Source organism: Schistocerca piceifrons, chromosome X (assembly GCF_021461385.2).
Source record: "Schistocerca piceifrons isolate TAMUIC-IGC-003096 chromosome X, iqSchPice1.1, whole genome shotgun sequence".
NCBI lineage: Eukaryota > Metazoa > Arthropoda > Insecta > Orthoptera > Acrididae > Schistocerca > Schistocerca piceifrons.
In genome coordinates, this window is record NC_060149.1 from 305588465 (window position 1) to 305604875 (window position 16411).

Here is a 16411-nt window from a genome sequence, read left to right on the forward strand (position 1 = left end):
AAGCACACCCTGCCACCTGACGCCGACGTTGCCGACTCAGCATGTACCCCCAGAAGTCAGGATTAACCAGCCACCATTGCGAAGTGACGATGCGGCCGTCAGCTGCCGAGCTATGCACAGGTATACGTTCGGGTCCCTCAAGCATGAGGCGGTAGCATCCCTTTCATACTTGACACCTGAGTAATTCCTGTCGAAATATGTGTTCACCTAGGCACCGTTGCTGGGGCAATGATGTATAGCTTAAGAGCAGCTCCAGTGCCGAGAGCTGTTTGCATACAGCTAAATCGTTCTCAGTGTTATACCAACGTCACATATCTATGTAAATGACACTCAAGTCCCCCTCTGGACACATAATAGAAATTTGTTGCAATGTTTCCCAGAGTAACAGCCTGCATTGTTCGTAGCGATCCTGACAGAACATGTGAACTGTGTCTAGCCACGCACACATGCTTACCTGCCCAGCATGGGTGTCGCATCGCCCCGAAATGTTCGTCCTGATATCAACATTCGTCTCAGTAACATTAATGTGCTCACCACTAAAAACCTTCATCATGTCTGTGCACACTCGCGAAAACACCGTTAATCATAAAAGCATTCTTGTTGTTTGGAAAGAGAGCTCTGTTTAAGCAAAGACGGGGTGAATTAGAACAATTATGCAAACAGTATTCGAAGCATTGTCTTACAGAAGAGCAAAATGGAGGGAATTTTTGGTACCCTACAGCTGCTGGTCGGCAGATGTCCTAACGCCACAGTGGTTGATGAGTGACGGCATCACCGCCAGAGATGGATGGTCTGCATCAACTTGTCTTTGAACACTTGCTTTCTCAGAACTTTCCATAAATACCTTGCATCCACCTTGTTCGAATCAGTTTGTAGACACTCCTACGTTCCGGCACAAAGGATGTCTTGAGAATGAATGGAGCATTATGATTGGTTCTTATTGAATTTACCCTCTGAATTACTGATACCGCTCGTGTGGAAGCACTGTCTGTCCTTTTTTTTTCTTTCTGCAGCCGAGACTTTCAGCAGCACAGAACTATTTTGTACAGATCACCATATTGCAACGACAGTTAAACCCTGCAAAGTGGCCTACAGATCGACAAATATGGAACCACTCTTATTCAATTACACTGCTCTCCCACTAATGACGAGAGCTTGAATATTACAGTGTGAAACCGATCTCCAACACGGCAATATCATCGCGTACTGTGTCGATGTAGTAAACATACAATTCGTATCCTGTGCCATACAATATCGCCCCCTTTACATCACTCGTATAGCTATCGACCACCACACACTCATACATACACCGTGGAGACAGGCAGCACAAGCACATGCACAATAGGTATACTCCAAACTGCCCTAGATATTTCCCCAAAGGTCGGACAATCATCCACTCCCGACTTGGGATCAGAGATCCCTCAGTAGACTGAAGTCACTCTCAGAACTGTTGTACAAAGGCAGGGTTGGTTCCCTTCGGCAAAAAATGGAGGTAACTGATATATCCATTCACGAATACCAGTGTTAGTGATGTAACAGATGCCAAATCATCTCTATAATTTTCAAAGTCATCTAAGGTGTTTCTCATGTCTAGAGAACCAGCAAACGTGTCTTCCACATGTCTTTCACCTGCTCAATGCACACACCACAATAGATGTCCCCTCATCTAAATAAAGGTTCGAAATGTGCAAAAGCAGTCAACCGGACAATTTACATGGTAGGGAGTAATGGTCCAGTGCAAACACATGTCCATATTGAATCTTCTCAAATTTCCATGCGATCACGAAAGCACCCAACATATACTAAGTATTAGTTCATTATTCGGTCGTCTAGAGGACGACATGGTCAAGTCAACTACATTCCCGCATCCCAGCTGGCCTTTCTATTCGGACGGCTCCTACTGTTAACAGGAAACGTGAATCATTCCCGCCACAGGCCATCGGCGCTGCGCCCCAAGCACACATAGGCAGAATCATCATCCTAGGAAATCGATCACATATATATCTGATCGCTATACTTACAATTAAATTTTTCAATTCCAGTCGCTGTTGAGTAACATTCGACAATGAGCGAAGTATCGGAAATACACCCCGCTGACGGCTGTGGCTCTGGAAATAGAAATATCTGTACCATTCTCATCACTTGATTTACTCTCCCCTTTGCTATCTCAGTATTCCACGTCAAATTCATACCTTCCTTACAACTGGACATAATCGCTTCCTTTGCACACATCAGCACATACTTTATAAGGCTGTCGCTCAAGCCGAACCTATCACATATCCTCTTCTACTTAGTATAATACTTCGTGAATAACTGATTGCTGGAGATACGGGATAATACTGACCGAAAATCAACGATGGGTGGACATGTCTCATAAATTTTCTTGCAAGTGGTACCACTGTGTGTTAGAAAGAGAAGCGTAATTGTCTTACAAACCGCCAGATGTTAAAAAACACAACTATATTACCATCACAAACTGTCTCGGTTCTACAGGTGCCGTGGTCGTGCGGTAGCGTTCTCGCTTCCCACGCCCGTGTTCCCGGGTTCGATTCCCGGCGGGGTCAGGGATTTTCTCTGCCTCGTGATGACTGGGTGTTGTGTGATGTCCTTAGGTTAGTTAGGTTTAAGTAGTTCTAAGTTCTAGGGGACTGATGACCATAGATGTTAAGTCCCATAGTGCTCAGAGCCGTCTTTTTTCTACAGGTGCATACGAGTACCCATGTTAAAAGCCATACTGGCTTTATAAATTTATGTATGGCATTACCTCTGAATGGTTTTTTCCAGACAAATACCGTGACACTGAATATAGACGCTTATCGCCAACAATTCAGCTATACCTCGCCAAAAGTGCAACCTCGTAATGAAATTGCCGAATTTTGGAAGTGATTCGGCTAAGGAGCGTGGTATAAAATCGGTATTTTCAACTCCCTCACCCCACCGCCTCTAGATATTTCTCCAGTATTTGTAACGCATTCTATCTCGATGCCATATCAGAGGTTCGATGATATATCGACTGGGCTATAGGCGATGGTTGATTGAGAAGGATCATAAACAGTAGTAGATGGTGTGTTGTTTGACGTCGTAAGGAATGTGCACTAGCTTTTCAGATCTCTAGTGCTACACTTTCAGAGTTCCTTTAATGATTACAACCACTAGTGAACCATATTTCTGGCACTCTCATATCTCGAAATGAGTCACCTTTCTCGGACCTATCTGCTACTGTAAAATTCCAATGTGGTTTCAGGTAGTCCCTATGCATCTAGCAACTGCCCCTCAGACTCTGGGCTACCATCCTTGCAGCTTTGCGAATGTGATCGTTCCAATATAAGCCGGAACTGAGTATAAGCCGGAGAAAGCTATATCTACCATCTTCTGTAACCCATGTAGGAACAGGCTAAGCTGAGTTACTGCAAAAGGACTGTATTTTGACCATTCGATGGAAATGGGAACTGGAAGAAGGATTCTGCTACTGCACTGTGGTGCATCTCCAATCTACATATAAGTGCTACAGATCTGCGTCCCTTAGTGCCCATTAACGTCTATCGCCCCAACCTGCTATCTTCGTTATTCTGTACCGTCCAGCAGAGAAAAATTACGAACTATAAAAGTTCCACTGACTTCATCCCATACAGAACTCGATAAGATTTTTACCACATCTCTGTCCTCCCATATATCGAAAACCAGTCCATATGTGTGCCGGATTGGAACACATGTGACGATCCTATTAAATACACAGGTATTGATCAATTGCACAGACCAGTTTAAGGTTTCATCACCTGTACTATAGGTGGATGATCATATTCCACAGACTATACAGTAAATCGCAAGAAACGCTCCCTGTGACCCTGTGTTGTTGTTGGAAACATTGTTTTTTTCTGCTGTAACATGCTTTGTACACTGATATACATTTTGTTTTTCCGCTGCGACTTCGAGGTCTGTATCATGTTGTAAATTGACAATAGTACATTCTGCCTCTTGCAGAAAACTATTCGCTGCATGGTGTAAATCATGTTGTTACTGCTGGTACCATAACACACCACACACACTGGATGACTTTAAATAAAAGATAGTTACAACATAAGGATACTGGAAGAGTTTGGCGGCATTGTATAGAGTGTCCAAACTGCAGTCCCAAGGCGATTGACGACCTCTACATTTAAACTCATCTGTCAGAGTGACAAAATACCTGATGCCTCTGCATTCCATTTCCATTGATTCCTCATATTGCAGTCATGCATACGATCACTGTTTCGGTGTTAGCCATCCCCCGAAGGGGTCGCCCATCCAATAAAACTCTGTCTCCAACTCAAAGAAACAATGTCAGTCAATCATTATGTGGTAACCAATGGCGTGCCAGTGGATGGACAGAATGGAAAAGACACCATTGATGTACTGTAATAATATGCATCACAGTCGATAGTGCGAACAATTTTAGCAATTTTACATTAATTTCAACACCGACCAGTGATGTAACAGCATTTTTCCCAATTTCAGTATCAAAGCTAAACCGTCCCTTCTCTACTTCGCGGGTATGATTGTAAATGTAGATAGATGACTGTGCAGTACGTTCATTCATTGTTAACTCTCAAACACATAAATCATCAAAGTATACCACACAGCGCCCTACATATTTCTAACACCTCGAGCATAGTGCTTAACTTATGATCTATCTCTATGCCGATGGGAGTCACAGAGCATTCTCGCAGTCTCAGGTTAAAATTGGAGACTGAAAGACCCCTTAGCACTGTCTTTGACCAGCCCGCCCTACAATACCGTTACCGATTTAATCTGAAGTTGACCAGAAGTAGACCACTACATTCCGCGTCTCATGAATGAATGGAGCTTGCCGAGTCCTCACCTGTCCAAGAGCACAAAATTTCTCTAGACGCGCCCATGTCAAGGATGCTGCCCCCTTATCAGTGAACAGTAACAGATTTGAAAGTGTTGTGATGTAATAGCAGACTGTTAAGAAGAAGAAGAAATGGGTGGTTTTGATGCATGATGGATCTCCAGACGGATGGAGTTTGAAGCATTTTACATAAATCATCTGCACTATCAATTTTAAAGTATTCTTGTAGTGTTTGGGTTTAGTACCAGGAGGGTAGTGCTAAGAGAGAACATAAACACACGCTCTCCTTAGGCTACACAGTTCTGCACTTAAAAGAGGTTATGACGTTAGATCGAATGAATTTCTGACCTATCAGTCATGTGGAATGCAGCGCTGTTAATATTCCAGTGTAAGAAATATATCTCCAACGCATGACATACATCTTCCTTGCAGGCTTCTCTACGATAAACTGTGGTAACAAACTGTAAAACGAAAAACCTACTTCCTTAAAGCAGTGGCTCTGTGTGATACGTGCACAATGTAGCTCTCCAGAGATGTATAGCATCCACTGTTCACATCTGATCATGGTTCAGAAATTATACTATGCTCGCATCAGTCCTATATAAAATGATCATTAGTAACGGAGAATACCTCCTACAAGGAAACAGATATACTCATATCAGTGGCGTCCGACATGTGAAATTACATGTCATACCGCCACTAACAATTTCTGAACCATGATCGGATGTGAACAGTGGACGCTATACATCTCAGGTGAGCGACACTGTGCATGTATCACACTGAACCACTGTTATACGGAAGTAGTTTTTTCGTTTTATAGTTTGTTACCATCGTTTATCGTAGAGAAGCCTGCAAGAAAGATGTATGTCATGGGCTGGAGATACATTTCTTACACTGGAATATTAACAGTGCTGCATTCCACATGACTGATAGTTCGGAAACTCAAGCGATGTAACATTATAACTTTTGTAAAATTAGGAGTACTTGTGTTTATCTTCTCTCTTACCAATACCCTCCTGGAACTGAAGCCCAGACATTAAAAGAATACTTTAAAATTGACAGCGTAGTTGATTTACGTTAAATGCTTCGAACTCCATCCATCTGGAGATCCATCACGCATCAAAACCACCCGTTTCTTGTTCTTCTTAACCATCTGCTATTATATCACAACACTTTCAAATCTGTTATTGCACACCAATAAGGGGTGCTAGCCTCCTCGACATGGGCGCGTCTGGACACATTTTGTGCTCTTCACGAGACATGGAATGTAGCAGTCTACTTCTGGTCAGCTGCAGATTAAATCGATAAAGGTGTTGCAGGGCGGATTGGTCAAACAAAGACAGTGCGAGGGGGTCTTTCATTCTCCAATTTTATCCTAAGACTGCGAGAATGCTCTGTGATTCCCAACCGCAAGAGATGTTTTGTAAATTAATCACTGTGCTTGAGGTGTTAGAAATATGTAGAGTACTGTCTGGTATACTTTGATGATGTATGTGTTCAAGAATTAACCATGAATGGATGTACTGTACAGTCATCTATCTACATTCACAATGATACCCGCAAAGTAGAGAAGGGACGGTTTAGCTTTGATACTGAAATTGGGAAACATGCTGTCGCATCACTGTTCGCTGTTGAAATTAATGTAAAATTGCTAAAATTGTTCGCACTATCAACTGTGATGCATATTATTACATTACATCGAGAGTGTCTTTCCCATTTCATTCGTCTACTAGCACGTTGTTGGTTACCACATAATGACTGACTGACATTGCTTCTTTGAGTTCAAGAAATGTTTTGATGGAGGGACAACACCTTCTGGCGATGGCCGACAATGAAAGACTGATTGCGTTCATGACTGCAGTTAGAGGAATCAGTCGAAATGGAACGCAGAGGCATCAGCTATTCCGTCACTGTGACAGATAAGTTTAAATGTAGAGGTCGTCAATCACCTTCGGACTGCACTTCGGACACCCTCCACAATGGCGCCAAACTCTTACAGTCTCCTTGAATAGTAATTCTCTTTTATTTACAAACATCCAGTGTGTTTAGTGTGTTATGGTGTCAGTAGTATCAACATTATTTTCAGCATGCGACGTCTAGTTTTCTGCAAGAGGCAATGGATCAGAATGTATTAATGTGAGTTTACAAGATGACACAGACCTCGAAGTTGTGGCGGAAAAACAAAATGTAAGGCAATGTACAAAGCGTGTTAAAGCAGGAAAAAACAATGCTTCAAACAACGACACAGGGTCACAGGGAGCGTCTCTTGTAACTTACAGTATGTGAGATACCATCATCCTCCTATAGTACAGGTGATGAAACTTTAAACTGATCAGTGCAGTTGATCAGTACCTGTGTATTTAATAGGATCATCACATGTGTTAGATGCTGGCACGCATACAGTATTTGTTTTCGATATATGGGAAAAGAGAGATGTGGTAAAAATCTTATCGAGTTCTCTATTGGATGAGTGGAGCTTTTATAGTTCGTAATTTTTCTCTGTTGGATGGTACAGAATAACGAAGACAGCACGTTAGGGCGATAGACGTGAATGGGCCCTGAGGGACATGGATCTGTTGTACATGTATGTAGTCTGGGGACGCACCACAGTGCAGTAGCAAAGTCCTCATCCTTCCCCCAGTTCCCGTTTCCATCGAATGGTCGAAATACAGTCCTGTCACAGTAACTCAGCTTATCCTGTTTTTACATGGGTTACAGAAGATGGTATATATAGATTTCTCCGACTTCTACTCAGTTCCGGCTTACATTGGAATGATCACTTTCGCAAAGCTGCGAAGATGGTAGTGCAGAGTCTGAGGGGCAGTTGCAAGATGCATAGGGTCTACCTAACACAACGTTGTAATTTTACTGTAGCAGATTAGTCCGAGAAAGGTGACTCATTTCGAGATATGAGAGTGCCAGAAATATGATTCACTAGTGGCTGTAATAATTAAAGGGCTTTTCCATAGTTTACAGCGCAGGTATGTGGTTGAAAGGGAAGAATTGATGCCAAATACCAGACAGCATTTCTACGGAAAGCGTAACACCAGAGATCTTAAAAGCTAGTGCACATTTCTTATGACCTCAATCAGCACACCATCTAGTACTGTTTGTGACTCTTCTTAATCAACTATCGCCTATAACCCAGTCGATTTATCATCGAACCTCTGACATGGCATCGATATCGAATGCATTACAAATACTGGAGAAAAATGTAGCGGCGGTGGCGTGAGGGAGTTGAAAATACCGGTTTTATACCATGCTCCTTAGCTGAATAACTTTCAAAATTCGGTAATGTTATTACGAGGTTGCACGTTAGCGAAGTGTATCCTCACTGTTGGTCTAATGCTATACACTCTGGCGATCACCATCTATATTCAGTGTCACGGTATTTGTCTGGAAAAAACCACTTCATTCAGAGGTAATGCCATACGTAGATTTATAAAGTCAGTACAGCTTTTAACATGGATACTTGTATGCACCTGTAGAACCGAAACAGCTTGTGATGGTAATATGGCTGTGTTTTTTAACACCTGGCGATTTCTAACACGATTACGCTTCTCTTTCGAAGACACAGTGGTACCACTCGCAAGAAAATTTATAAGACATGTCCACCCATCGTTGATTTTTGGTCAGTATTATCCCGTATCTCCAGCAATCAGTTATACATGAAGTAATATACTAAGTAGAAGAGGATGTGTGATACATTCGGATTGAGCGTCAGGTTTATAAAGTATATGTTTTTGTTCTGATATGTGCAGAGGAAATGACTATGTCCAGTTGTAAGGAAGGTATGAATTTGACGTGGAATACTGAGAAAGTCAAGTCATAAGAATGGTACAGATATTTCCAGAGCCACAGCCATTAGCGGGGTGTATTACCGATACTTCACACATTTTCGAATGTTGCTCAACTGAGACTGGAATTGTAAAATTTAACTGTAAGTATTGCGATCAGATACATATGTGATCGATTTCCTAGGATGATGATTCTGCCTATGTGTGCTTGGGGTGCAGCGCCGATGGCCTGTGGCGGGAATGATTCACGTTTCCTGTTAGCAGTAGGAGCCGTCCGAATAGAAAGGCCAGCTGGGATGCGGGAATGTAGTTGACTTGACCATGTCGTCCTCTAGACGACTGAATAATGAACTAATACTTAGTATGTGTTGGGCTGCTTTCGTGATCGCATGGAAATTTGAGAAGATTCAATATGCATGTGTGTCTGCACTGGACCATTATTCCCTACCATGTAAATCGTCCGGTTGACTGCCTCTGCACATTTTGCACCTTTATTTTGCCGAGGGAACATCTATTGTGGTGTGTGCATCGAGCAGGGTAAAGACATGAGAAACACCTTAGTTGACTTTGTAAATTATAGATATGATTTGGCATCTGTTACATCACTGACATTGGTATTCGTGAGTGGAAATATCAGATGCCTCTATTTTTTTTTTTTTTGGAATTTTCATGTAAAGGTCTTTGCAGACGGGATAAGTTTCTAATTACTCAGTGGTTTACAGCATGCTCCACCTCACTATAGTTTCGGACTTCTGGAGAAATAATTTTCATTCTATATCTTCGGAATTATGTTGTGTGAGCGATATTGCTATGTGCTTGATATTGAGAAGTATCGTGAAAATGGTATTATATTCTGGCAAACCATGTGAAATAACATATGTTCTTGTAATCCAACAGTCTGGAGATGGGTGTACAAAAGCAGGCAAGCAAGCAGGTCGAGGCCGGAAGCAGTAACACTTTTGTGCCGAGGGGAACCTATCCAGCCTTTGTACAACAGTTCTGAAAATGGAAATGAGCATTTGGCATCATTGGCCGCGAGGCTCCTTACAGGGCAGGTCCGGCCGCCTTGGTGCACGTCTTATTACATTCGACGCCACATGGGGCGACCTGCGCGCTGGATGGGGACAAAATGATGATGAAGGCAACACAACACCCAGTCCCTGAGCGGAGAAAATCCCCGTCCCAGCCGGGCATCGAACCCGGGCCCGTAGGACGGCAATCTGTCACGCTGACCACTTAGCTAACGGGGCGGACAACAGTTCGGAGAGTGACTTCACTCCACTGAAGGCACTCTGGTTCTGCATCTGCCTTTGGGGAAATATCTAGGGCAGTTCAGGGTATATCAATTGTGCATGTACTTATGCTGCCTGTCTTCGCTGTGTATGTACGAGTGTGTGGTGGTCGATAACTATACAGGGTGTTACAAAAAGGTACGGCCAAACTTTCAGGAAACATTCCTCACACACAAATAAAGAAAAGATGTTATGTGGACATGTGTCCGGAAACGCTTAATTTCCATGTTAGAGATCATTATAGTTTCGTCAGTATGTACTGTACTTCCTCGATTCACCGCCATGATTTCATATGGGATAGTCTACCTGTGCTGCTAGAACATGTGCCTTTACAAGTACGACACAACATGTGGTTCATGCACGATGGAGCTCCTGCACATTTCAGTCAAAGTGTTCGTACGCTTGTCAACAACAGATTCGGTGACCGATGAATTGGTAGAGGCGGACCAATTCCATGGCCTCCACGCTCTCCTCACCTCAACCCTCTTGACTTTCATTTATGGGGCATTTGAAAGCTCTCATATACGCAACCCCAGTACCAAATGTAGAGACTCTTCGTGCTCGTATTGTGGACGGCTGTGATACAATACGCCATTCTCTAGGTCTGCACCAGCGCATCAGGGATTCCATGCGACGGAGGGTGGATGCATGTATACTCACTAACGGAGGACATTTTGAACATTTCCTGTAACAAAGTGTTTGAAGTCACGCTGGTACGTTCTGTTGCTGTGTGTTTCCATTCCATGATTAATGTGATTTGAAGACAAGTAATAAAATGAGCTCTCACATGGAAAGTAAGTGTTTCCGGACACATGTCCACATAACATATTTTCTTTCTTTGTGTGTGAGGAATGTTTCCTGAAAGTTTGGCCGTACCTTTTTGTAACACCCTGTATAAATGATGTAAAACGGGCGATTTTGTATGGCACAACATACGAATTCTATGTTTACTATATTGACACAGTATGCAGTGATATATTGCTGGGTTGGAGACCAGTTTCACGTTCTAATATTCAAGCTCTCATTCTCAGTGGCAGAGCAGTATAATTGAGTAAGAGTCTTTCCATATTTGTAGATCTGTAGGCCACTTTGCAGGGTTTAATTGTTGTTGCAATATGGTGATCCGTACAAAATAGTTCTGTGCCTCTGAAAGTCTCATCTGCAGAAAGAAAAAACAATGCAGACAGTGCTTCCACGCCAGCGGTATTAGTAATTCAGCCAGGGCATAGGAGCGTCTACAAACTGATGCGAACAAGATGGATGCAAGTTATTTATGGAAAGTTCTGATAAAGCAAGCGTTTAAAGACAAGTTGATGCAGACCATCTGTCCACGGTGGGGATGCCGTCACTCATTCGCCACTGTGGCTTTAAGACATCTTCAGACCAGTAGCTGTAGGATCTTTGCTTAAACAGTGCTCGCTTTCCAAACAACAAGAATGCTTTTAACAGTGTTTCTGCAAGTATGCACAGACACGACGAAGGTTTTCAGTGGAGAGAACGTTTAACATTTCTGAGATGTGAGTTGACAGCAGGATGAACATTTTGCAGCAATGTGTCAGCCTCGCTAGGCGGGTAAGCACGCGTGCACAGCTAGATGGAGCTTGAATGTCCTTTTAGGATCGCTGGGAACAATGTAAGTTGTGTTATTCTGGGAAGCATCGCAACTGATTTCTATAGCGCATCCAGAGGGGGGAGTTGGCAGTTATTTAAATAGATATGTGACGTTGGTATAACACTGAGAACCTTTTTTGTGCTATGCAAACATCTCTCAGTTCTGGACCCACACCACAGCTATGCCTCATTGTGCCACTAACAGTGCCTAGGTGAACATGTATGTCGACAGAAATGTCTCAGATGTCAAGTGTGAAAGGGATACTTCCGCCTCATGCTTGAGGGACCCATACAGACACCTGTGCGTGACTCAGCAGCTGACAGTCGTGTCTTCACATTGTGGAGGCCGCCGGTGCACCCCGACTACTGAGGGATGTGCGGAGTCGGCGGCGTCGGCGGCGGGTGGTGGGATGTGTTTTTTAATACCAATCTTTTGTTTAAACTGTATTCCATTGATTTCACCGACCAACTGGATACTGTGAATTAAAAAATAAAACTACCCTGAAAAATATCGATTTAATTAATTTGCACAAATTTTTTATATCAATGTGGTGTTAGTGGTACAATAATTAAGGAGAGAGTGTGCGTGAGTGGGTGGCATGGAGTAGAATAGCAGGTTAAGTGCAGAGCACTAGGTTAATTCGCATAATTTTTATCTAAATGCAGTACAATAGTTCAAGGAGGTGGCTGATGTAGAATAATACATCAGAAATGGCGTTCAAAAGCATGTGAAATTCGAAAAGTGTTCCAGAAAATGGTCAGAGAACATGACAAATTACTTAATTTGGTATCAAAGGCGGTACAATAGTTTAAGGAAATGGGGGTGACATGGAAAACCACTTAACAGAACAATAGATTAAGTTTCCAGAATGAGATTTTCACTCTGCAGTGAAGTGTGCACTGATACGGAACTCCCTGGCAGATTAAAACTGTGTGGTAGAGCACTTGCCTGTGAAAGGCAAAGGTCTGGCACACAGTTTTAACCTTCCAGGAAGTTTTAATAGGTTAAGTGCCAACAAATTGCCAAACATTAGATTAAGACACCTAGAGTACAATGCTGAACATTAAGTTATGCAACATGTTTGCCTCACGTAATTACTTCTTGCAACATCTACATATTTCCAACCATCAAAGCATGATGAGAAAGAGAAATTCAGCTCCCAAAAACTGAATTTTTTATAAATAAACATGATACCCTTGAATTTCGCATCATGAGATCCTTCTTCTCCACCAAAGAGCCACCAATTTCCAGGTAGAGGGGGGGAAGGGAGGGGTTGAGGAGGGCTGGGATGGGGTGGCATGGGTGGTGATCAATTTCCTGAAAAATTCTTTAACTAAATAAATAAACTATATTCCATACATTGCCATAAGTAATTAAATAATACTCTATACATTGTCTACAATGTTTAAACAATATTCCACATACTGCAACCGAATTCCCTCCAAATGACTGATCAACTAAGTCTTTTTCCCACCAATTTCCGAAAGACAGGGTGGGAGGAGAGGCGGTTACCAGAGAGGGAGTAGTTAATTAATTGATCAATTTATTTAAGTAGTCAATCAAATTGATAAGAGTGAGACAGGCTGTTCTGATAACTCAGACCTAAAAGTATACCTGTAGCAGCGAGGGGGAAGGTTTCCTGAAGGGTGAGAGGGGGTGGAGGAGGGGAAGGGGGAGGGAGTGGGGAACAATAGGTTAAGTGCTTGTTAATCAAAAGGAAGGATCCTTTTAGCACAACAATAGGTTAAGTACCTGTCAATCAAAGTAGAACAACAGGTTAAATACCTGTCAATCAAAGTAGAACAATGGGTTAATGACCTGTCAATCAAAGGAGAACAATATGTTTGCCCCTGAGTGCACATCTGCACCTGATGTAGGCAACCTGCACTAACAAAATGGGCTCACTCCCTCTTTGTTCCACTACTATCGTAAGACATGTTCAACAGTAACCAAATATTGTCCTCAATTGCAGCAGTATGGTGCTTGCAATTTTGATTTTACCATATGCCTTATACAGGGATCTGTTTTACCAAATCATTTGAGGATGCAAAATAAATTTAAGGCATTTTGAAGGTAATAATTCTTACATGGCAGCAAAACTGAGAAAGTACTTAGAGCACAATTTGGAGTCACTAAATAAATTATTTCATGCATTAGTATAGTGCACTTCTCATAACGTCAAATATTGAGAAATCACTCTCGAATATACCACAATAAAGCAATTCATGATTTTCTAAAATAAGATTAATAATCTTTCGTTTGACACTCACTATCGTTAGGTCGGTACAACAGGTTCCTATCCTTCGTTTGTCATCGAGTTCGACATACTGTTTATACATAGAACATTATGTTAACTTTTATATTGGTATCTATTTTACACTCTTTGTCTAAGAAAATGGTAACAGTCTATCATCTGAGTAACCCCCATAATTTTCCGTTTAACATCAGTTGTCATGAGCTCTATACGGAGCTTGTTCAACATACAGCTTTAAAATTTCGTTGAAGGAGACATTTGGCGGAGAAGTGACAGAAAAGAGTATTGCATTTAGAGAGGCGCAAACTCCTGATGAGTGAGCTGACCGCAAGTGACACAAAATGCAGAGATACAAACTCCAACAAATCCTTATCTACTTTTTTTTCTTTTTACATACATTGAGTGTCTGTAAAGTTCGATGCAATGTTCCTTTGCACATTACACTGATGTACAACTTTGCATGTCTGAAGGAACATTGCATGGAACTTTACAGACACTGTCAAAAACAGATACTGCACTAACGTATTTTATGTCAAAGCCAAGGCAACCTGATGAGAAAACTAGATAAGTCTCTCCATGTGCAGAAATCACATAATTGTGTAAGCACTGAGGGAAGCAGACACTGGGACATAAGGAAGTTTGGGTCTGTTCAAAGAATATGCTCGGATAGTTGCAGTGTTCAAGGCGACCACTCGCGTAAAACGGGAAATCCTGGTCTGACACAAATTTGTATGTTTCCAGTAAATTGTATTGCTGTGGTGCTACCGTATTCTCAGTTTTCGCTTACATTTCCTTTTTTTTTTTTCTTTTTGTTGGTGTTACCATCCTGGGTGTGTTATATATAAACAGTGTGTGACTGATGGTTAACTGTACAGGTAGCTGTGTTCAAATTTATCTGCATGTTAGTCTTCTAATATACACGTTTTTCTGATTCTTTCTGTTTGTGGAAAGCTTAACTGAACGTTTATCCAGCCTACCAGTATAAAGGTGATTGCGGGTAATCGCTTGAATACTAATTTGCAGCTAAGAAAAAGAACCGATTTGCAATGGTCTGAGATTAAATTGAAACAGTACTCGCCTCTATGATCTGACAGTCTTGACATGTTACTATGTAGCCACGTCAGCGATTGAACAATTTTCTGATTGTGAATGGACGTAAATAACATGGTGGTATACAACTGTTTACTTACATAGAAGCGTTTTTCCATTCCTGTGTGGATGCGCCTAATAAAAGTCAATTATTATGGGTAGTTTTGGTGTTTTACTATGTTGATCAGATAATGGCTCAAAAACCAAAGTGCATCTGTTATCATAATTTTATAAAATTATAATAATTATAATTTTATTAAACGTTACCTGTTTTATGTAAGTAAATTAATACTGGAAAGAGTACATATCACTTAATATGGGCCTTACGTGGTTTTAAACCTACCCTGCCCTTTAATACAGTTTCTGTACATAACTGAGTGTAGCATCACATGGATGACTTTGTGGTGTAAGACTGCCGTGCCCAGTTCTACTCAGGAAAGGTACAGTGAAATATTTGTTGACACTATGAAGAAACAAAAGAAATTTTGGAGATTGCCAGATATTCCCTGCATGCTTTGGTATAACTCCTACGAAACTGTGCAAAAATTGAAACCATCAGTCCAAGTGAGAGATCAGATTACTTTCCTGGTGGACGTAAAGCTGTGATTCATAACTTCCTTGTTGTTTTTTATTTCTTATGTAACTTTTCTTTGTGTTTCTTTTATTCTTTAATTTTAATACTGATGTGTGAAATGCGCATTTCTTTTATTCTACATGTTGTGGGGAAATAATATTTTTGTAATTAATAACTTATGGTTAATTCTCAGATCCTAATAATCATCATTCTGTGTCTACATACTTCACTGGTAATGCCAGCTTACCATATGTCTGTTTTCATACACAACTTTTTTACGAATTAAGAATACAATTTTAAGTGATATTTTCATCACTGAAAGAATACCAGTACAAGCAATAAACATTATAAAATGAAAGACCATGAACTACACCAACAAGCCCAGTGTCTCCAAAGTGTCTTTAGAACAATAGTTTCGCTTTATGCGCTAAGTTCTCTGCAGAGAGCTTTATTCATTTACGGTGAAGTCATTCTTGTAGTCAGGTTTACCTTTTTCATATATTATTCACTTTCCACTATGTGTGGAAAAATTATTTTATAGCGCCTTACCCACATAAATTCACCAATATAAACAACTTAATACGAATATTTGAAAAAGTAGATTTATATGTATACAAACTCATATTCAAGCCTTTGTCAATCTTGTTATTCAAACTTATGAAGTTAGAACATATATATATATTAGATGATCAATTCTTACCTTTGCACATGTTCTTCAACCCATTGATACATCTGGACTCGTCTCTTCAGTTTTACAGCTGGAACTGAAATGCCATACTCTACTTCCGTTAATGGTTCACTGATTTCCAATGGACCAGTGATGTGGACAAGATGACCATCATTATCAGGATTGATTTTTGATCCTGGATGAATGGAGATAGCTTCCTTAACAGCCTCCTCAAAAGACTGAGTGAAGGATATTGCTTTCTCCTACAAAGAGAAGT

The 16411-nt window shown here is 41.2% G+C and overlaps 1 protein-coding gene across 3 annotated transcripts in view; it reads right to left on the minus strand.

The window, feature by feature from the left end:
* LOC124722923 (transmembrane protein 43 homolog) overlaps positions 1 to 16411 on the minus strand; it is a 257784-nt gene that overhangs the window by 154275 nt on the left and 87098 nt on the right. For all 3 annotated transcript variants that reach the window (XM_047248082.1, XM_047248081.1, XM_047248083.1), the window contains one exon: positions 16168 to 16397. In XM_047248082.1, coding sequence (XP_047104038.1) covers positions 16168 to 16397 — 230 coding nt within the window. The remainder of the gene's footprint in view (positions 1 to 16167; positions 16398 to 16411) is intronic.